We start from the raw sequence: 24205 nt of genomic DNA on the forward strand, positions 1-24205 counted from the left end.
CCGTCTAGAGGTGCTACAAGATGGATCCATGTCCTCTGGATTTCCAAAGAAACGACAAAGGTATAAACATAAAAGTGCTAAAAGAGAAAGACAGACAGACCGATAGACAGAGCAAACAATCCAAGAGGGGAGGAGAGATTAGCTTCAGACAAGTTCCACTCTGAAAAATGCACCTACATTCTCATAAGGATTCTCGTATACAGATGAGATGACCATGTGTGCTTCCACATTGTTATGGCAAGGTAGGTTCACTTGGCATGCTCATAAATCACCTCCCCCCACTCAACCTACATACTCCTGTAAGTGGATAAGCATATATTAATGGTTCTTGTATCGTGAAGATTCATTCGTCATTCAATCTCAAGAGCATGCAATGATCTTTGTGAAGCATGTCGAGTATAGATGATAGCTGCAGCTCGAAGTTAGGTTGCGGTTCCAGTGTACCCCAATCATTGATACGCCAGCAATTAGTATGCATCATTCACAAAAACTCCTGCTTCCTCCAACTCTTCCTCGAGTTGCCAGTCAATATACAATGAAGCGAGCGAGAGGCCTCAAGATGAATTCAAGTAAAACCTCCAGCCTGATAATGCATTTAATATACAGTTGAACTCAGCGATTAGGTACAGTTCAATGGGAATGGCTTTGACAAACCCTTATATCAAACATATAGAAAACATCTGATATCTTCCACAGGTTAACCTATGTTCTTTCCCACTTGCAAGTCCACATGGGATGGCCTTCCCAATGTTGTAGAACATACACTATCTCAAGTCAGTTCATTTACATGGTTAGTTATTGACTGGGGACAAAAATCTGCTTTTCGGAGTTCCAATCTATCACTTTGCGGATTGTAGCGCAGGAGATAATCTTCATCTGCATAGAAAAACTAATATACAGTTGAACTCAGCGATTAGGTACAGTTCAATGGGAATGGCTTTGACAAACCCTTATATCAAACATATAGAAAACATCTGATATCTTCCACAGGTTAACCTATGTTCTTTCCCACTTGCAAGTCCACATGGGATGGCCTTCCCAATGTTGTAGAACATACACTATCTCAAGTCAGTTCATTTACATGGTTAGTTATTGACTGGGGACAAAAATCTGCTTTTCGGAGTTCCAATCTATCACTTTGCGGATTGTAGCGCAGGAGATAATCTTCATCTGCATAGAAAAACTTACTCTCTCTCTCTCTCTCTCTCTCTCTCTCTCTCTCTCTCTCACACACACACACACACACACACACACACACATACAAACCAGAGTAACGAAAAGCAAGCTGAAAGAAAACAAAACAAAGCAAAGCAAGAAGTAGAAAGGAAACCAAAAAGCAAACCCGCCCATCAGCCTTGGCCTGAGATTCGCAAGGTTGAGCAACTTCTGCACCACCACGAGGACCAACAAATGCTTGCAGGGTTCGCTGCAGGCCCGACTGAAGCAGGATTGAGAGCCCCTTCAAATCGTTTCCTCTACAATGCATGGAGTAGCCCGTCGACACAACCTAATGCTGTTGATGAGCATGCCTTGCAGGCGAAAAGCCATCCAACAAAGCTGAAAACACCAGGCGACAATGGGCAAAAGGCGGCTGAGAACTGATGTAGAACCAAGCACTTGTCAGCTGGAAATTGGGGCTGCTGAAAACTGAGGTGGCAAACCCACCTTGTCAAACACTACACGAACTTCATGAACACTCCTAGTAGAGGTAGGGCCAGAGAGGGTGCAGGGCCATGGGGCAGGGTGGGAGGATGAAGCAAGAGTGGGCAAGGGTAAGGGAGGAAACAGTGCACAGAACTTGACCACTCTGACAATCTTTGAAACGCTTAAAATCCATGTCAGGAATAATGAGATCCTAATGGGCTAAGTATAAATTAATGCACGTCAGTGTGGCAATGTATGCAAGCCGTGAGTCATCGTATGCACGTTGCGAGCACAGAGGACCCAAAGACGACATCTGGAAAACTATATACAACTGGCCACATGGGCAAACTGAAAACTGAAAAGCCAAGGAAAAAACCTCTCCTAAAGGGAGTAAAAAGTGCCCTTGCAAGCTAAAGAGAGAGAAAATGACAACAGCCTCTGAAAGATGGGCACTCCCACCGAAAGCTCACTCTGCAACTGCATACCCAAGACCAAGACCATGAGAAAGCCACCGACTGTGATGTAGAGTAAGAAACGGTTGCCATGGCAGTAGCTCAATGTTGGGCGAAGCCACAAAAAACAAGGGAGAGGGCGCAATGCTCTATGTAAAGTTAACAGGTAATTGAGCTAGTACCGCCCTCTACTGTGTACAAGTCGGTTATATGGTTCCATCGATGGGATAGTCACTTTTTTCCCAAAAAGTGCAGCGTCGATTGTTATGGGTGAAAGCAACACAGAGCTTGTCGTTATGGCAAAGAAGAGAGACCAAGTACCTGAAGGGGGATCTTCCTCACATGGCACACAGGAAGTTCCTTTAACTCTTCAAGACGGAACAAATTGTTTAGCGGTGTCCATCGATCCCAAGCAATTTACTTTACTTCGACAGGAACCGTTTATGAATGGTCAAGGGAGTAATGAGCAAGCTATGCCCCAAACTCTCCCGTTACCTACTTCATATCCTTGTTATTTTGGAGGTGGTTCAGTGTTTCATGCTATGGTTGGACCTTCCACAGGTTAGATGCCAGGGAATGTGTTTGGGACAATGCAAACAGGCATGGTTAACCCTATGTATGGGAACATGGGTGTCCAAACCACGTTTCAAAGCCATATGCCCAAAATGCAGATACGACAAGTAAAACAGGTGATGCGAGTGCAGGAATGGTCAATCCTGGACCACCACTTTTACAGACACCTGTTTATGACAATTTGACTCCTTTGAGTCAGCCTGAGCATTACAAGGAAAGTGGGTAGGGAGTGAAGTTTGAATCTTTCAGAGGAACTCAGGATCAACTGAAGGCTTTGACCTTCATACAACACTTTGATGCAACTTATGCTAGAAGAAACTTCACAGAGTCTTCGAAGATACGCAAGGCTTCCACTTTCATGAAAGGGAATGTGCTTCAATGGTGGACCGCATTGTTGAATTAAGGTCAAGCCCCTACAATGTGAGTCCAGTTCAAATCTCAATAAGGTCACCGTCAAGAATAAGTAATCGTTGCCTCGCATGGACGACCTTATGGATCGACTCTCACGTGCTCATTGTTTCACCAAGACCAATCTACGTTCCGAGTACTATCAGATACGGGTACATCCGTGTGATGTCCCGAAAACCGCTTTTCGTACATAGTTTACCCTTTGGGTTGACCAATGCTCCTGCCACTTTCAACAAAAGATGAATGATCTCTTTCCTCCGTATTTGGGAAAGTGAGTTGTGTTCCTCGATGATATCTTAATTTACAGAAAAACACTGAGAAGCATCTGCAACACCTTCGCCTAATCTTGTGTATTTAAAGATGGGCAAAATTGTAAGTGAAGCGAAGCAAGTGCGAATTTTTTCGCATGGAATTGCTGTATCTGGGTCATGTTATCTCAGCTCATGGCATTCACATTGACCCCGAGAAGATACGTGTTGTGCTGGATTGACCCATTCTTCACACGATTAGGCAAGTAAATATTTTTTGGATTTTACTGGCTTCTTTCGGAAATTTATAAGAACGACGTATTGCTAAACCCTTCACACGTTTGTTGAAGGGCGTCCAAAGCAAAAGCGTAGTCTTAATTCGTCTGTTCGATGGACCAATGAGCTCGATCAATGTTTTCAAACATTGAAGCGACTTGTTACCACTGTATCGATGTTGCAGATTGTGGATTCGAAGAAACCCTTTGTGGTGGAAACGGTGCCAATGATCATGTTATTGGTGTTGTCCTATAATAGGACTAACGGCCTGTAGCATTTGAGAGTCGCAAGCTCACAAATGCGCAAACACGCTACTTCACACAGGAGAAGGAATTGCAGGCAATCATTCATGCCTCAAAAGATTTGGCAACATTACCTCTTTAATGCCCCCTTCATGGTATGGACGGACCACCATTCTTTGAAATATCTATGTGATCAGCGTGACCTCCATGGTCGAAAGGCAAGGGGACCCGAACTCGTGCAAGAGTTCGATTTCGAAATACGCTACCGTAAGGGTCTCTAAGGTAAAAACTCTTTCATTTGCTGAAATCTTGACCGACTTTCTATCTTTTTTTTTTCCAAGAAAAAGATCCTTCCATTAGTTAATAAAATTGCCCATAGGGCTACAATCACCTCTACTATAGAGGTCTATATCAATAGCAAGGGGAGACTCTCCCAATGAAAAAACTGAATGTGTACCATGGGGCTTAAATCACGAAATGGGAGGAGTCGTCTCTCAAACTGGCCTGTGAGAGTGTGAACCAACTCTAACCAAACATCATGAATAGTCTCTGCCGGTGGAACAGGGCGAGCCTCGAAGATGTGGAAGCAACGGGCCAAAGATGAGCTCCCAACACATCTCTCTCTCACTGCACCACTCCTGGGGGGTAAGCTCTATGGCAAGTTGAAGTGTAGGTTAACCCCTTGGTTCACTATCATCCTGCTGGTGGAAGCCAACTCAAACTGGAGCACAGGGCCCGTAAGAGTGGACCACGCTGCAACACCCCAAGTGTACTATCGAGTTGTGGAAAGAGCAGACATCAATCGAAGAACCCAAAGCCAAACCTGTTGTGCCATGGGGCAGTCCCACAGACAATGTCGCTGACTCTCCAAAGGATGACCACAAGCTGCACAAGCTACCGAAAAGCCACTGTGTACTAGCCAACTCCCAACTGTTGTAGCTGTGTGTGCAATGAGCCACTCGAACAAAGTGGCTCTCCTCGGCTGTCTGGAGTCCCACAATCGCTCCCAAAAACCTGATAGGAACTCAGCTCTGAGACCCTCCTCCTGCCAATGAAGTGCTACAGCAGGACGAGCCTCTCTCCATGTTGCCACTATGTGACGCCCCAATCGAACAGTGTACTGAAAGAAAGGGATCCCAAGGTGGTCGGCTGAAAAGGTCTCTCCAAAACCACTCTCGTGCAAGAGGGCACCTCTCCCAAGCCCAGAGCCTCCAGTGGCTGTCTCAAGGTCTGCTGAGTCAGGATCTGTGACACAGGTCCTCCCACAAATGCCCACTACTCGTATCCTCTGAAAACAACACTCTGCAACCTATGGAGCCTTTACTGAGACTCTGTGAAGTCGACCCTCTCCCTAGATCTCGAAGAACATGGGGGGGTACTGACTCCGAGCAAGCACGAACTGTGATGAGAACCTCCAATCGTGTGAAGGCCCCTAGCAATATGGGAGTTGTTGGCCCTAGAGGGGTGAGCCACTCAGCTGGAAGAGCCTACGTAATGTCCTGGCACATGCTTTAATCCCCTCTCATGCCCCATAGCTGGGTGCTTTGTACCTCCTCTCGCAAACCTAAGAACTGAAGAGAGTCACCTTGGGACCCCAAGAAACATGAGTCCTATTACCCACCAAGTGGCCTCTCTAAGTGCTAAACATGGGGTTCTAAACAAGGGGCTGTCTCAAGCACTCCTCCGTGCAAGTGGGTTGGTGCTGCTTCAGGCCACTCCGTAACTTCTCCCAAGAGCGAAGCAAGCTCGCCGCAAATCAATTCTGCAATCTCAAGCTCAGACCAACTCTGCGTATCTCTGTAAAGATCCACCTGATGGAAGGGCTCCAAGGGCCTCCTGCATGAGGCACTCAAGCTCTAAGCCGTTGAAGCAACAACTCCTTCCAGGACTCCTCTGAAAAAAGTCCTTTGACAACAAACTTCCAAAGAAGGGCTCTGTTGTGCTGTGCTCGGTCTATGATCCCCAACCCCCCCTGAGAACATGGTAGAGTGATGACCTGCCAAGCTACTTTGGCCCGCGCAAACTGAGTGTTTCGCCCTTACCAAAGAAAGTTCCAGATCAGCCTCTCTAACTAGCTGATACAGGAGCTCGAGAAGATCCAACAAGACGTGATGTACCACGTACTAGCCAACAACATCTAGTTGGCCACAACAACTCTGCCTGCCAAAGAGAGTCGTGCCAAACTCCAATGCAGCAACTTCCTTCGAATGGACAAGAGGAGGGGAGCAGCTTGCTGCTCAGGGGACAAGTCCAGGCCAACCTAACGATCCAAGTAACGAACTACAAACCCTAGGGGGATCCACCTAAAACCCTCACGTGATGACCAATCAGGCGTACGAGCATTTCCAACCCAGAAAGCAAATGTCTTCCTCTAGTTGGTCAGTGCACCTGATGCACAAAAGAAAACCTCAAGAGCCTGCTCACTCGGATGCAGATTGGCCTCCTGGCCCTCCAAGTACAAGGCTATGTCGTCGGCAAACTCAACATCTAGAAGCTCATTTGCCCTTGCTGAGAAGACAAAAATCTGCTCATTGCCTCAGCATAGAACAGAAAGAGGAAGGGGCCAAGCGGGCAGCCCTATCTGACTGATTGAGTGATTTAGAAACGCTCCCCTCTTCCCCCTGCCAAAAGCACATGACCGTGCGCATGCCTGTAGAGAGCTGACACACCTTTGATCCAAGCATCTGCGAAACCCATCCTACGCAGAGTGCCCTCCAAGAAGTCCCTGTCAACTCTGTCGTAGGCCTTCTCAAAATCAAGGAGTATCACCAAATCCTCTCCTTGGGGACGCGCGAGGGGAGATGCCTCCCAGAAAGTGAAGATGTTGTCAAGGATACTACGCTCCTTGACAAAATCTATCTGGGTCCCATGTATAATGCTCTCTAGAAGTGGCTGGATCCTCAAGTTCAAAGCCTTTGCTAGAATTTTGTAAGATAAGTTAAGGATGATAATGGGTCGCCATTGTCAAATCTCATCCAAGGAGCTGCACCTGCGTTTGAGGAGGAGTGTGAGATGGGTAGGGAGATGAGGCTGCAGGCCCCACCGAGGAGAGAGGAGAAAGGTGGGAGGAGTCGCCGTAGAGGGTGTCACAAAACTGCTGACATGTCAAAGCCTAAAGAATGGGGGCAACTTACATATGCTGGGCGAGGGGCCTAAACCCTAAGAAGAACAAGTAGCAAAAGAAGAAGAAGTCCTACCAACTTATGGGGCCCTAGTAATATAAAGGGATTAAAATAAAGCAAGATCCGCACACACGCAAAAACTGATGACGTGGCAAATTTCCAAAAATTGCGCTAGTTGATGACGTGGCAGGCTGTACGGATTTCCTTGATTTACGCTGGTAGCTTTTTGGCTTTGCTTTTGGACCAGATGCTTTTGAGTTTTGAAGGCTTTTCACTGCAAAAGCTTTTCAGGCCAAGGGCCTTTAAATATGACGCTAGGGCTCATTCTCTGGCATGCTTCATGGAGAAGGTGCAGAGTCTTGAGTACCAGCTTGTACTGTGTTGATGCAATATAAAGAAATACCGAAAGGGGCGCCAAGGTTTGGGGCCAATACTCTCTGGGGTGGAATTCCGCCACTCCGTGTCACGTGCCATCTCTCTCTATTTCAGTTCAGTTGTTATTGAAGTGCTAAAAGCCTGTTCAGTCTCTTCTTTTCTATTGGCACGTGGTGCCCGTCTTGTGCAGAGGGGGCCTCCTCAGAGGACTCCTACTACAGGGGGTTAGATTGGTTCCCTGTCGGAACCCACTATTGCTAAGCTGCAGAAGGACGACCACCAAAGGGGGGCAGTGTGGCGAGCCCATCCCTGTCCGGCGACGACCGGGCATCAACTGGCTGATCGCTAGCCTCTGTCGAGGTACCAGCCTGTGTGTCCTGGGTATCTGTCTGTTGGGCCTGCTCAGCCTTGGGAGGCTACGCAGGCGCTGTGGGTCGAGATCTTCTGCAAGGACAGGCCTTTGCTAAGTGGCCCATATGTCTGCAAATGAAGCACTGGTTCGGGAGACCTGGATACTCCACACTTTGTATGATCCAACCACCACTACCACCTTTGGGAGGGAGTGTGTGTCTTGAACAAGAACTGGCATAGTAGGCAAACTTATGGCCTTGGTGTCAGAAGACAGCCACCACGTACCAATAGAAAAGAACAGACTGAAAAAACTTTTAGCACTTCAATAACAACTGAACTGAGAGAGAGAGAGAGAGAGAGAGAGAGAGAGAGAGAGAGAGAGAGAGAGAGAGAGAGAGAGAGAGAGAGAGAGAGAGAGAGAGAGAGAGACGACATGCGACACGGAGTGGCGGAATTCCACCCAAGAGAGTATTGATGCTCCTTTCGGTATTTCTTTATATTGCATCATCAAAGTACAAGCCGGTACTCCATCCTCTGCACCTTCGTCCAGAAGCATGCCCGAGAATGAGCACATGGCTTCATATTTAAAGGCCCTAGGCCCAAAAGCAGTTTACATGGAAAGCCTTCAAACTCAAAAGCATTTGGTCAAAAAGCTACATTTCAATACTCCCCCCGCAAATAACCACAAGGGTCCAGGCCATGAGTATGAACAAGCATTCTCAAACATCATTTCTTAGTACTCCACCCGGGAGTAAAATCACCAATCATTGAAACCAGTATTAAAGCCAGAGTCAAGCAATTCAAATCGGCACCAAGACACGTTTAAAACAGATACCATCCGTTGCAAAACAAAGTCCAAACAAGATGACCAAACAAGTTCTCAAACAGAACTCAAACTTAAAAAGTAATCTCGACATCAATCGAGCTCGAAAAGTCGACTGACTTTCCATCCTGAAACTTGCACCAAAAATTAGGGTCAGGTTCCTTCCATAAGGTCGTAGCCGACCACAACATGGTCCATCAGCTCTTGGACTGAGAGATGTCGAGAAATTTCAAGTTATAATCTTCTAGGGTTTCCATGACAAGCATTTCAGGATACCCCACTTTGCCAAAAGTTGCGCTCCGAAGGAAGATGTCAGAAACCATATAACTTCGGGCAAAAATTTTCTTGAAAGCTTGCCAAGTCCTTGGAGTGTGCGGCTTGGTAGCTATAGGATCGACATCTGCATGGCATTGCTTTTGAGAAAAACAATGACTCGAAACAAATCTTGGATCCTTCTCTTGCAAGTAATCTTTATGGCTTATGCCTTGTAAGACAAGAGCGGTGAAGATGGGAGCGCGCTCAATGCACAATGAAGTAAGGGTGGGAGTGGCTAATAAGTCCGGGGTCGGGACCGGAAGATACTTCAAGTAACATTCCAGTAGTCTCTGGTTTGCTCTGTCTGCTCTTTTGTTGGACCAGTATGCTTTCAGAAAAGCACACGCCTGATGCTCTGATACCACTGCCACAAGACGGGCACCACGTGCCAATAGAAAAGAACAGACTGAACAGACTTTTAGCACTTCAATAACAACTGAACTGAGAGAGAGAGAGAGAGAGAGAGAGAGAGAGAGAGAGAGAGAGAGAGAGAGAGAGAGAGAGAGGAGCCAGAAGCATGCTCGAGAATGAGCCCATGGCCTCATACTTAAAGGCCCTAGGCCCAAAAGCAATGAAAAGCCTTCAAACTCAAAAGCATCTGGTCCAAAAGCGATGCATAAAATCCGTACAACTGCAACGTCAGCAACGCAAATTGCGGAAATCCGTACAAGCTGCCACGTCAACACAGTCAACGAAAAATCCAGAAATCCGTACAGTTCTAGTTTGCTTATAAGAGTACAAAGCACTCGGCTACTGGTTATAGCCCGTTTATCCTTATGTACGGCTATCAGCCGAAACCACCAATTGCCATCAGATTCATAGGGAACAAGATGCGATGAGTGACCGATTTCTTGCACGATATGCAGGAAATGCTCCAGATCGCAAAAGAAAGCATAAAGACGGCACAAGATCGTGCCACATTTTACACTAATCAGCATCAACAACCCCACGAATTCCAAGAGGGCATGTGGGTATACCTTAGGGTAGAGAAGGATTCCAAAACGATCTGAACTGGTCCATGCTAGAAATTATCTTCTCGTTATTGTGGTTCGTTTCAAATCACAATGAAGATAAGTTCGGTTTCTTATAAGTTGGACCTGCCTCAAGGCATTGTTGTACATCCCGTGTTTCACATGAGCCATCCAAAGGAACAGCTAGGGCAGGATGACTTAGTGATTCCTCCTGAGCAAGTCCCGAACTTCGAAGTCACCACCCGTTCTATTCCGCTTGAACCCAAATCGGTTCTCGATTAAAGGATCTGCGAGTCTCACAAGTCTTCGTCCCCTGAATATTTGATCAAGTGGAAGCATGGTCTTGAATCCCAAGCGGAGTATTTGATCAAGTGGAGTCAGTTAGATCGTTAAGGAATCCTTTCACCAGTTTTATAACCGAGGATATTGCTGAGGACAACAATATTCCCCTTATTTTTAATTGTTGAGGACAACAAATAAAAATAAGGGGAGAAGTGTTACGTCACACATCACGATGGGCGCCTACAGTATGTCCAGCAGGTGTAAACCTCATTTAGTTATGAAGTCCTATAAATAGGACTTGAGCCTCATTTGTGAGACATCTTGTGTGATCACCACACTTGGAGTCTAGGCACTTGGTGTCTCTGTCCGTACACCCGTATTCGTGTGGGCTTGGTGGTATCGGACACCGGCCCTTGTGGCAGAGGCTAGCCCGCTCGACTACATGCTCCTCACTAAGTGTGTCTAGGTGTGAATTTGGCTTGTGTCACGACATGTGTGGGGGATGGATCCGGTAGGGGATTAATAATTGAGCTATCAAGACCAGAGATGTCTTCGACTGTATGTACTAGAGTTGCACAGACACAGAGATAGTTTACTAAGGAGCTTTGAAGAGAGACAATCCCAAAGATGGATTACAGATTTCTTCACACTAGACACTGGACAAATAGAGGAGTAACCACCACTACAAAGCTCAACTCATACTCACACCCGTGGTGCTCTCATTGATCGATCATTGAAGCTAGGAAGATCGACACGCCCACGACTGAGGAGAGGACAGCATCGACAGAGACTACAATAAAGGATTCGAGCCAAACTATCTCGACATCCGGAGTACAAATGAGGATGGATTCATCACCCATTATATCACCCTCTTGTATTGAGGTACTGATGATCAAACATACCCCACATAGTTCCAACTAGTAACACTTCTAGATTCATTTTAAAATCTCTTTTTTATACATAGACATGGTATCAAATTCACTATTTTGTAATGGAGTCCTATACGTTATTCTGGCCTTTTGAAGACCTTAATATATCATTTCATCTCTCTCTCTCTCTCTCTCTCTCTCTCTCTCTCTCTCTCTCTCTCTCTCTCTCTCTCTCAGCAACCAAATTAACACGCAGCAGACACTTTCGCGTACGGCATGCTTATCCCTTACGACCAAGGGGCTGTTCGCAAGTTTCGCAAGTGCTCCCAAAACCCTAAAACAGGTGTGTGCAGGTTGTCTGCAGCAAGCACGGTACGTGCTGAGAGTTACAAGGATGGCTTATAGAGCTGTGCTGTGCGTTAGCTTGCTGCAGGTGGGACACGCAGGCAAGTAGTGGTGCTAGTGGTGCAGCAGGCAACAGGGCGGTGCCCTCAGTTCTATCGGGTTTGGGGCAGCAGGCTGCGCCTATACCAGGTAGGTCGCAGGTACGCATGCGATAGGCCTTTCCCTCTGTGGGGGATTTGAGCAGGTTGAACAACAGGGCCGCGAGCTAACCCTGCAAGGGGGCCGCGTGCTATTGTATTGCCAGAACAGCAGCAGCGCTGGGAGCAGACCCGGCTGGGCTGCGACTCTTGATTCGAGCAGAGGGGACAGGTCTGTTGCTAGACAGCGGGTGCAAGGCCCCCCCTTTCCACTACTGGTTTCCATTGCAGGTGCCCACAGCGGGCTGATAATGCATTGTACCCCCAAGGGGTTGTGGTTGATTGCATACTCCACCTGGTCTCAGCTGAGCCAGAGTGTCGAGCCTTTTTGAGGTTTCGGCCGGTCTCCTGAGTGGGGCTTGAGCCCACATTTTGTACCCTTTTGGCTTTGATGGAGGTAATGACTGCTTCGCCGGTGTGTAAGCCCCATCCGAAGGCAACCTTTGTGCTTACAAATAAGCGGATTACACAAATGGAGAGGGAGATGAAAGACTAGAAAGCAGATATGGAGGGATGGTGGAAAGAGAAGGCCAACCTTCTTCAAATGTTTCTCAACGAAGGCGCGCAGTGGAAGAAAGAGAAAGAGGACTTGCATGCAGAGCTACAAGCACTTAAGGCGGACTCCAAAGCACTTAAAGAAGAGGTCTCAGCTCTCAAGCGAGAACTTGTTGATAGAGTGAGCAGTGGACTAGAGGAGAGGGAATTCCAGCCTTCGGTAGTAGAGGAAATCAAGGTCATCAAAGAGCAGGTAAGAATGATCAAAGAGGAGGAGAGACAAAAGATGGTAAAGACGTCTTCGTGGATGGATGTGATCACGAGGACGCAAAAGAAGGCGGATGAGGCCGAGAAGTGGATAGAGGTCGCTAAGAAAGGCAAAGGGAAAGAAACCACATCTGTCCCCACTCCTACAATCATCAACATGACTCTAGAAGAAGAACAACGAAGGAAAACTACAGCTTTGCATACAAGAGTAACCGGTCTAAAAGACCGAGATGATGTGGAAGGGGAAGTTGAAGAACTTCTCCGCATGATGGGTAGTGAGGCTACTCATACAAACGCATGGAGGGTGGGGAAGAAGACACAAGGCAATGGGGAGACTTCAAAAGGGAGAGCCTTAATCATCCGTTTCCCATCCATGGAGGCAAAGAAGAACTTCTTGAAGAAGCGTCCTACACTAAAGAAAACGGGCATATTCCTTGGAGATGACCTCACTCTCACACAGCTTGCGCATATGAGAGAGGTAATGCTAGAGATTCAAGTAGCAAGGGAGAAGGGAAAGACGGCCTTCTACAGAGATGGCCGGGTTGTGATTGTAGAGCGGCGCTCCACATGACGGTGCGAGACCCATGGGACAACCCTCAAAGTTGCCACGTGGAATTGTAATGGATCTATGCGACTTGATGTGGGCGCCTTTGAGGATAGTTTCAGGGGAAGAGACATCGTTTTCTACTCTGAGACACATCAGGCCCCTGGACAGTCTATGCCTCACATTAGTGGATATAGATGGGAGACTGCTTATAGACAGGAGACACGATCAGAGCACAGAGGGCGGGGATCAGGAGGAGTGGCAATGTTATTCAGGGAGGAGTTACAGCCATTGATACATATAGCCCGCAGAGATGAGCAAGCTAGGTACATGTGGGTGAGACTGAGAGCAGAGACAGACAGATATCTTTACATTACTATTTGCTACTTTCCCCCGAGCACGTCAGTGTATGCACCACCTAGAGAACAGTCCCCCTTCTCTATTTTGGATGATGACATATGGGAGTTCTCTAGAGATGGTGACATCATCATCCTAGGGGAATTCAATGCTAGGACTGCCCATCATCACACAGTATTTTATGATACTTCAGAGGAGATGCTGAGAGAGCTGGATGCTGCAGAGACAAGCCTATCCAGACTATCACAAGATGGAGAACACACTGAGTATGGACGACACTTGATAGACATGGGGACTGCACATGGATTGGCCATCTTGAATGGTCTACAGAGATTTCCCGCTTCAGGGGGTTTTACATGCTTTCCACACAGACATGGAGCCAGCACAGGGGATTATGTCATGGCACAACCGAGCCTCATCTCTAGTATCCAGGATCTCACGGTTGGACCCAGACCTGTTGGTGTGGCAGTGGATCATGCTCTTGTGTCAATGACCATCTCTTTTCAGTTTAGTGTAGCACACAGGCTACGGACAGCAGCCTCTACTCGCTACACCTTCACGTGGGAGACAGACTCTGTATACATAGATGGGATCTACAGACGCCTATGCACAGAGGAGCCAGGGCGACCTCTGGAGGAGCTTACTACTATATTGACACAGACACTACATGATGCAGCAGCAGAAGCATACCCACATACCCAGCCTGAGCAGAGATGCCGTTCGGGGAGCATGCCCCAGAATAGTTGGTATGATGAGGAATTCCGGGACACTAGAGCTAGACTTCAGAGGGAGGTGCTTTTGGGGGACATCACTCACAGGCAGTCACAGATTGACTTCCGACGCCTAGTGCGGCGGAAGAAGAGGGCATTTTTGGCTTGGCTAGAGCAGGATCTATATCAGCTATTCTTGAGTCAGGACTCACGCGAGGCATGGCGGCTCTTTCAGGAGCACTCTCTCCCCCTCGCCATCACTTCTACAGAGGACTGGGGCTAGTACGCATCATCTCTGTACACAGTTCCTGAGCAGCCCCCCCTTCCTGACCCTCCCGATCCATGCCCACACATATGGGCTTTTTTCACCGCGGAGATGGTGAGGAAGGCCATTGACAGGATAAGGACTGGGAGAGCATACGATCATGATGGTTTAGTGGCTGAGCATTTCACGCATGCCAGAGATCTACTAGCAGAGCTTCTAGCAGTGATGTTTAACCGTGCCATGTGTGAGGGCTTGCCTGATACTTGGAGCCTATCTACTATTGTACCTATCTTCAAGTCGGGAGACCCTATGGAGCCTGGGAATTATCACACTATCATGATTAGACACACATTGGCACGGCTGTACGCATCTATTCTTGAGCAGCAGCTGAGTAGATGGGCAGAGAGGGAGGGGATACGCGCAGCCGGGCAGGCAGGGTTCAGGAGGGGTTTTTCTACTCTTGACCATATCTTGACACTCAGAGCCATCATTGAGGAGGGTAGATCGCGTGGGAGACGGATCTATTGTAGCTTTGTGGATTTCCGCAAAGCATTTGACACAGTGCCTAGAGCTAGATTGATGCGCAGATTACAGCAGATGGGAGTACCCATAGAGCTCATTTGGGGGGTCATGGCATTATACAAGTCAGTAGTGGGGCAGGTACGCACCTCAGAGGGTCTATCCACACCGATTCACTCCACTATTGGGGTGAAGCAGGGCTGCCCGCTCTCTCCTACTCTATTTGGTATGTATGTGGATGAGGTTTCTGACTACATTAAGAGAGATGGTGATAGAGGTGCACAGCTGGCAGGGACATGGATTCCATTATTGTTATATGCTGATGATATTGTGTTGATCTCCGACTCTCCGGAGGGGATGCAACGTCACTTGGATGCTTTGAATATGTTTGCTCAAGAAAGTGGTTTGTCCATCAACCTTGGTAAAACCAAGGTCATGGTATTTAATACCACCCCACAGTGGATTAGGAGGTCAGCGCCAACATTCACATACGGCCAGGAGACTGTGGAGTATACAAATGCGTACACATACCTCGGAGTGGTCTTTAGTAAGCCAGCATTTTCATTGAGGAGGGCAGCAGAGACTAGACTGACCAGAGCCCATGCAGCATTGGGTAGATTGGAAAGGATGTGTTCACAGGTTCAGTTTCAGGAGCCTCGGACGAAGCTCTGGCTCTTTGACACTCTGGTGGCTTCTGCATTGCTTTATGGAGTTGAGATTTGGGGACCTTCGTTGGATCATCACGGGAGGACAGGCTACAGTGATGGATGGGGGGACATGGAGAAGCCTCTGGTCTCTATGATCTCGCGGCTCATTAGAGCTAAGCCTCAGTACCACATGCTATTGTTAGAGCAGAGCTAGCTGCCCCCCCACTAGTGGTTGAGGCGCTCACCAAATCTGTCTCCTTCATACACTGCATGTGGGAACTTTCCAGAGACAGATATGCCTGCCTTGCACTTGAGTCCTCTCGACAGTTTGCCATGCAGGAAGATACAACATGCTGGTATGGGGAGATGACATCATGGTTTCAGGCGCATGGGTTAAGCTTAGACAGATTGCCTCCCTTCCAGTACTCACTGGATGCACCCTCTCTGACTCTTACACAGTCCGAGATCACCAGGCTCATCCGCCACGACTTGACTCAGCTAGACACCAAGAGGACATGGATACAGCCAGCACAGGAGCTGGGCACGAAGATGGCTTTCTACAGAGAGCATCTCCTCCAGCTTACGGTTGATGGTTTTGTGACGAGGCCCAGATACATGGACACCCACTTGTCTCATGGGATACGATGTGCTATTGGCCAGATACGCACATCTTCACACCAGCTGCGGATCGAGACTGGGAGATACAGCAGAGTACCAGCAAAGGCCAAGACATGCCCCCTGTGTGACATCGAGCCTGAGACAGAGTTGCACTATACATGCCACTGCCCCGTCTACTACGAGATACGAGGCCGCTTCCATTGCTTGTTTTGAGAGGGCTTTGGACCATTCTCGAAAGTCATGCAGTACGAGGATCAGAGATGCTTGGGTTTGTTTTTGCTCGAGCTATGCAGACACAGGGAGAGCCTGATGAGAGGAGAGGCTAGCCAGTCTCAGAGACAGATCACAGATTTCTTTAGAGCTGCCACTGGACACCCGGAGGAGTTACTACCACAGCAAAGCTCGTCGTCTCACACTAGAGGCACACTGATCGACCGAGCGACTGAGCTGGGGAGATCCAGACGCCCACGACTGCAGAGGACTACACAGCATTGATGGAGGCTGCATCAGAGGATTCAGATCACTTTGGCTCGACATGCACGACGCCCGGCCAGACTACTGACCATGGAGGAGATTGATGAGATCCGCCAGCGACCGATGTTGGATCTCTTGTGATCTAGCTATCCCAGCTAGTTGCTAGTTCACACCTAGTAGTTTAGGATTCCATAGTATTTTATTTTATTTTTATTGTGACATTTGTTATTTCATTTTTGTCATCTTGTTACTCTGACTCTGACTTTGTATCAGATCCACCACATTGTAACTTTCTGGTCTCATAGGTCACTTTGGCCTTTTGAAGACGTTAATATAACATTTCATTTCATTTCATTCTTTCTCTCTCTCTCTCTCTCTCTCTCTCTCTCTCTCTCTCTCTCTCTCTCTCTCTCTCTGACCTTCAACAAAATACGCAATCGTTTTTTGACCTACTAGACAACAGTTCACTCTTTTGATCATAACTTCTTCATCTGAACTCCATCTATAGCCTCAATCGAAGAGCACGACACGCTCTACGCATTGATGTAAAGGCAGAAATTTTCAGAGTTATGGAAGGCGTTTCTGTAGCAGCATTTGTGAAGTGAACATGTTCAAGAAAGTTGACTCTCATCTATTATTTTACATACAATATCTTCTTGCACTCGCAAGGGTTCTTCTTTAACAAGGTCCACAACCATTGTAGAAAATGATCCAGAATCTCGTAAGTGTGGAGATAGCACCACAACCACCCGACCAACGACATCGGAAACCATGATCATGGTATACTTGGTATCGTTGCAAGAGAAGGTAAACAAACAAGACGAAGACTTACGGACACTTGCAATGGAGAATGGCACACTAAGGGTACTTGTGGTTGAGAATGAGAAACTCAAGAGGACACTTGAGATGCAACGACATGTTTGATGCAACTTGAAGAGGAAGTTAAGGAATGTAAACGCTCTCTTGTGGACTTAAATGCTTTGAAGGAGCGCATGAGCAAAGTAGAGCATGGCCATGTATTGAAAGAGGAGAAGTTTGACACCATGAGCCGGGATGTATGCGACATGAAAAATGTATGCACAAACAAGTCTTGGGCTTATGTATGTGGTAACGATGTGATTTCTAATTCCTCACTCATGCAAGCTATGGTTCAAACAAAGAATGTTGAGAATGTGGATGTGGAGTTGAAGTAACGGGAGCGACGTTTCAAGAAGATTTCTTCAAAACCCACTTTGGCATGTCCGGAGTTATGGTCTATGGAGCACATAGAATGGGGAAGCAAGGAGCCCCTTGCTCGGGAGAACGGCCAATTGCATGCACCATACCCGATGAGACCAAGCGAAAGATTATCCATGATAATAGTTAGATCTATTTGAGGATACAAAATGTTTTGTATGTGAAGATCGTACTACTAAGCAACAAAATATGCGTTGCAAGGCATATGAGAAAAAGCATGCGAAAAACAAGGAGATTTCTCACGAAGAAAATGTGCCAAGGAGAAAGCAACTCCCTCGAACAAATAGGGATACGCGACCTATGAGCCCAAGTTACAATTGAAAATATGCTTTTGGAATTGTAATGGATACCCATGGAATGTGGGGGTTGGCATTGATAAACTAACAAGCAAAGCCGATGTTGTACTTCTTGTTGAAATTTGGGAGCATGATACACAAAGGATTAACGGCTTGGAGCATTACAATGTATATTTATTGATGTGGTCGAAGAATCTCAAGCAACGAAGAGAGCAAGAAGGGATAGCATATATGGTTAAGAAAGGATTAGAAGATTTTGTAACAATTGTGAAAGATGACAAGTACAAACGTTATGTGTGTAGACATCCACAAGACTGAAGGTGGATTTTTTATAGCCGGTTGCTACATTCCTAATCATGATTCTCTCTTTTATGCTTGCATAGATAGAGATCAATCATTTTTTGATTTAGAAGAGAATATTGCTTATGTCAAAGGCGAAGGTGATGTTATAGTATTTGGGGATATGAATGCTCACACAAAAACATTGCAACATGATATCAACAATTTGATATGCCGTACATTTCAAGGGAGTTGGAAGAAGTTTACTTATATATCGTACTTCAATGGATGAAAAAGAGGCGAATCACTATGGAAAGTTATTTTTACACGTGTGTAATAGCAGGGGTATGCTCATTGCCAATGGTGTATCTTTGTGGAGTGGAACCAATGGATTTACAAGTAGGAAACATAATAAAGATAGTGTGATTGACTATATGTTACTCTCCAAAAGCCATCATGTATTACATAAAGAGTTTTATGTTTGGCCAATGGACCTCAGAATCTGACCATTGGACCTTATGTATTCACCTTTCATGTGGAGAAGCAACTAAGCATGATAATCTCAATCAAAGAGAAGATATATTATTACTAATAGATTTCAAACGGGAACCAATGTACATTGAAATGGTTGAGCAAAAGTTATGGATGACAAAGATTCAATATGACGCACCATAAGAAACTAAATGGGAAACTTTCAAGAAAGTTATTTGTTCTTGTGCCGAAGAATGCTTTGCCATAAAGCATCTCCATGGTATCAACAAAGATAGATCACACAAAAGGTGGTTTGATAAAGAATGTCAAAATACTAGAAAGTCCTTGATAAAGCTTGATGCAAGTATGGACAAAGAAAACTATCAAAGTCAATTGCATACATACAAGGCATTGAAACTTGAGGGGCAAGCGTGTTGAGAATTTTAGTAACTTCAGTCTTGTGGATGTCTACACACATTGTAAGCAATTATATGAGCAAGCAAATGCTGAAAAAATGCCATTTTATGGTTCACTCCCATGTACTCTCTTTTTTTACTATTGAAGATGTATGCGGTGGTTTGATAAAGAATGTCAAGATGCTAGAAAGTCCTCAATAAAGCTTGATGCAAATATGGACAAAGAAAACTATCAAAGTCAATTGCATACATACAAGACATTGATTCAAAAGAAGAGAAGAAGATGGGAAGTAAAGCAACAAATTTTTCAAGTAAAAAAAAAGGCACGTGCATGTGGAAGATTTTAGAGAAACTTTAGGGGCAAGCGGGTTGAGAATTTTGGTAACTTGAGTCTTGTGGATATGTACACACATTGTAAGCAATTATATGAGCAAACAAATGCTGAAAAAATGTTATTTTATGGTTCACTCCCATGTATGCACTATTTTTTTACTATTGAGGATGTATGCGGTAGGCATGAAAAGTTTGCCACTCGCAAAGCGGGAGATCTTCAAGGTATCGAGACGGAGATGATCAAATGGACGGGAGATTTTACCCATGAGTGGATTGTAATACATGTTATGCCTTATGATTGGAGTACTAATTGGGTTAAGCCTTTGCATAAAGGAAGGGATGTAAAGAATGTAAACAACTATTGAACTATAATGATTGGGTCTCTTATGGCAAAGTTGTTTCGGTGCATAATGGAGATGAAATTGAGTGATTGGGCTGAAGAGAATCAGAAGCGGGCAAAAGGACAAGCGTGTTTTCGTCGATGCCATAGCACCATTGATCATCTTGTCACTCTTCGTGTTCTCATTTGGGAAAGTCGGTTGAAAGGCAAACGATCGTATTGTTGTTTTGTGGACTTTAAGAAAGCCTTTGATATGATTCCACGTAACAATTTGTGGAGAAGGATGGAAGACCTTCAAGTGCCAAGTGAGTTTATGCTTGTGGTTTCTCGAATCTATGAGAAGGTGATTTGTCAATTACGCACGGGAAGAGAAATTTCAGAAATTTTTGTAAGCACTATCGGGGTTAAACAAGGATGTCCGTTGTCACTAACTCTCTTTGTTCTATGCATCGATCAATTGGAACAAATGGTACTTGACTTTATGCAAGAAGAAGGCATTGAAGAGGTCACTATTTGCAATGCGGTAATCATGCTTTTGTTGAATGCGAATGATGTAGTGCTTCTAGCACACACTTGAAGATGCACAAAAGCTTATGGTTGTCCTTGAGAACCTTTGCTTGCATAGTGGATTGATTGTGAATGAATCCAAAACAAATGTTATGCTTGTGAAAACCAACCATAAGGAGAAGCCATGCATTGTGTACAACAATGAGACACTTGAAGTTGTTGAGAGCTTTAAGTACCTTGGCCTTGAGATTCCGTCCAATCACAAGTGGCATGAATGTGCTATGAATCATTTGGAAGCGGGAAAGGGAGCATATTATGCATTTGAGAACATGTGTAATGCGGGAAACATCAAGTGTTGGCTTCTCAAGAAGTATCTTTTTGATGCTTTGGTGACACCGGTTCTTCTTTATGGAGTTGAAGTGTGGGGCGCGATCATCTCAAAGTCAAGTCGTCTTTTCCAATGTTACTGGGTAGTTTTTCTACTTGGAAAGAGTTTGAGAATGTTCAAAAGCGTTTCTCTCCAAGTTAAGACACAAACACCATATATGCTCCTACTTCTTGAGTCGGGATCTCTTCCAATTGAGGTTATGAGCATGGAAAGTGTTGTGGAGTAAATGATAAAGATGCGTCAAAACCCCTCACATCGACTTCCTACAATTGCATGGGAAGCAAGCAAAAAAGTTCAAAAGACGCATAAAAACAAGATCTTGAGCACAGGATGGATGCAAGACATAAAGAAGTGGTTTGGGAGATGGGATGCATTACACTTACTACATGATGCTTCACTTGACTCCCAAGTGAATGAAGCTTTTCTACAACGCCAATGTATTATGGCTTGGGAGAAATTCGATGGGTCACGCTTCTCACATTACACCACCCATATTGCCTCCAACTACAAAACCATGTTCTTCGCTGAAAGAGGAAACCATACTCACACTTACATGCTTGAGCCTATCCCCTTGTCAGCGATATGCACTATCGCAGCCATTCGACTTAGCTCCCATTTCCTTTGATGTGAGAGAGGGCGTTTGGGCAATGAAGAAGAGTCAAATCGACTATGCACATTATGCTCACTGCAAGTTCGAGAGTCCGAGTACTACACACCACTAGAGTGCTCAGCTTTTGATGACATCCCAACTTGCTTCTCTCACATTTTCAGCCATGACTTAGACCTAGACACTTTCCTCTCCCAGCCACAGTGTGGACTCTCCATTGCAACTCTCATCACCATAATTTTGGAGCATCGAGAGTCACTCATCAGTCATACACATACTACATCACATGTATCTTTGGTCCCCTTGACCTCCAAAGACGATAATAAAATCTCTCTCTCTCTCTCTCTCTCTCTCTCTCTCTCTCTCTCTCTCTCTCTCTCTCTCTCTCTCTCTGTGTATCAGATCCACCACATTGTAATGTTCTGGTCTCATAGGTCAATTTGGCCTTTTGAAGACGTTAACATAACATTTCATTTCTCTCTCTCTCTCTCTCTCTCTCTCTCTCTCTGTGTGTGTGTGTGTGTGTGTGTGTGTGTGTGTGTGTGTGTGTGTATCAGATCCACCACATTGTAATGTTCTGGTCTCATAGGTCAATTTGGCCTTTTGAAGACGTTAACATAACATTTCATTTCTCTCTCTCTCTCTCTCTCTCTCTCTCTCTCTCTCTCTCTCTCTCTCTCTCTCTCTCTCTCTCTCTCTCTCTCTATTTGATATGTATAAAGATGAGGTTTCCGATTACCTTGATAGAGAGGGTGACAAAGGTGCCCAGTTGGCAAGGACATGGATTCCATTGTTGTTATATGTTGATGATATTGTGTTGATCTCTGACTCACTAGAGAGTATGCATTGACATTTAGCTGCATTACATACCTTTTACCGAGGATAGTGGATAGTCTGTAAACCTTGGTAAAACCAAGGTTATGGTGTTTAACACCACACCGTCGTGGATCAAGAGACCACATCTACATTCGATTATGGTTAGGAGACTGTGGAGTACGCAGATGCATACACTTATCTTGGAATAGACTTCACTAGGCCAAGGTTTTCTTTGAAAAGAGCAACAAAGACTAGATTGACCAAAGCATGTGCGGCCCTGGGAGGATTGGAGAGAATGTGCTCGCAGGTTCAGTTCAGTAACCCCGAACAAAGCTCAAGTTCTTTGATCTCTTGGTTGCTTCAGCTATTCTCTATGGGGTTCAGGTTTGAAGACTCTCTGTGGGTCAGGATGGGTGAAGAGGTATGGAAAGGCCCTTAGTATCTATGATCTCTCGGCTCATTAGAGCCAAGGCCTCTGTGCCACACAAGATCATTAGAGCGGAATTAGCAGTCTCCTTTATGCATAGTTTATGGGATACTACCAAAGATAGATATGCCAGATTGGCCCTGGAGTCCTCTAGACAATTAGCTTTACATGGGGACACACCATGCTAGCATGCACAAATGTCACCATTGTTCCAGATACATGGTTTCAACATGGATTGCTTGCCTCCCTGCTAGACTCCAGTACTCCCTTGATGCACCATCGTTGTCTCATATATGGGTGGAGATTACTAGACTCATTTGCCAAGACCTAACCCAGTTGGATAGCAGGAGCATATGGATAGAGCCGACACAGCAGTTGGGCATGAAGATGGCTTTCTATAGAGAGCATCTTCTTCAACTCACACGGCATGCGTTTGTGATTCGGCCCAGCTAAATGCATACGCATCTATCTCATGGGTTACAGAGTGCCATTAGTCAGATACGGACATCTTCACAACAGCTTGAGATTGAGACTCGTAGATTCAGAGGGATACAAGCAACTGGCAAGATATGCCGCCTATGCCATACAAAACCAAAGACGGAAATTTTGGCCCCCCGAGGACGTAAATACATCAGCATCATCATCATCATCATCATCATCTCTCTCTCTCTCTCTCTCTCTCTCTCTCTCTCTCTCTCTCTCTCTCTCTCTCTCTCTCTCTCTCTCTCTCTCTCAAAGTGACGACGTGGCATGACCACCAGGACAAATTCCAGAAAAAATGTCATAAGGGTTCCTGTCCGGTGGGGCCCAAGGGACAAAGAATTAAAGAACTGAAACTCAAAGTTGTACTAACTTATGGTACCACGGCCGAGGGGTCTAAAATGAAGCTTGCACTCTGAAAGAGAGTTCCGTAAATCGCGCTGACATGTTGATCAAGTGCTCCACAGACCCAAGATTTACGAAACCCCTGAAGAATTACCCGATTGATGAGATTTACTCGAGATGGTGAAAGGCCATTGATTCTTCTCTCAGGTCAAGAGGAAAGCTGAAAGAACGGACAAGTGAAGAAAAGCGGAACCTGTACTCGCAGATAGTGTCTATGTGGATCAAAGGAACCCGTTTGGAGTCGAGATCTTTTTGGGAGTCTTTGGAAGAGTAACATCGACATGTGAGTCTTTGGAAGAGTGACATCGACATGTGAGTATGGACCGTGGTGGGCCTATCTCACCACGTTCAAGAGTAGATGGATAAGGACTTGAGGAAGCCGTCATTCATGGCGGGGCGGCTTGGCCTAGCCTCAACGTGAGGAGGAGAGATGTCACACGCACATGGGCTCATTGTGCCATGCGAACATGTACAGCCCAGGGCCAATTAGTAGACTAGGTAAAGCCTGGGGCAGCATATAGTGCTACCTTTGCAAGCCTGTTCGCAGGACCTGCATGTCGAGATCCCCTCCATAACTCTCTTTGCATAAAACTATGAGGTGGCAGCGGTTTATGGAGTGTTTTTGCAGGCATCCGACGGTGTTGACCAGTAGCCTATGGGACTCAATGAGGGCAGAAGTAGCAGCTGACATTTACAGCTATCCCCTCGATATCACATTAATAAGGAACCGTCATGCCATTGACCGTCAAATAACACATTAATAAGCAGCCCATGAACTACTCCAGTAATTAGTACTTACTCTCATTGACACTTTC

General features: G+C 45.8%; 1 protein-coding gene across 2 annotated transcripts in view; it reads right to left on the reverse strand.

Moving 5' to 3' along the window:
- Positions 1 to 564: 564 nt before the first annotated feature.
- Positions 565 to 24205, reverse strand: part of LOC147443243 (glycine-rich protein) — a 148765-nt gene continuing 125124 nt past the window's right edge. For both annotated transcript variants that reach the window (XM_086529153.1, XM_086529154.1), the window contains exon 13: positions 565 to 1170. In XM_086529153.1, coding sequence (XP_086385279.1) covers positions 1064 to 1170 — 107 coding nt within the window. In that variant the 3' untranslated portion in view covers positions 565 to 1063. The remainder of the gene's footprint in view (positions 1171 to 24205) is intronic.

Source organism: Adiantum capillus-veneris, chromosome 14, assembly GCF_014529385.1.
Source record: "Adiantum capillus-veneris isolate H3 chromosome 14, ASM1452938v2, whole genome shotgun sequence".
Taxonomy (NCBI): domain Eukaryota; kingdom Viridiplantae; phylum Streptophyta; class Polypodiopsida; order Polypodiales; family Pteridaceae; genus Adiantum; species Adiantum capillus-veneris.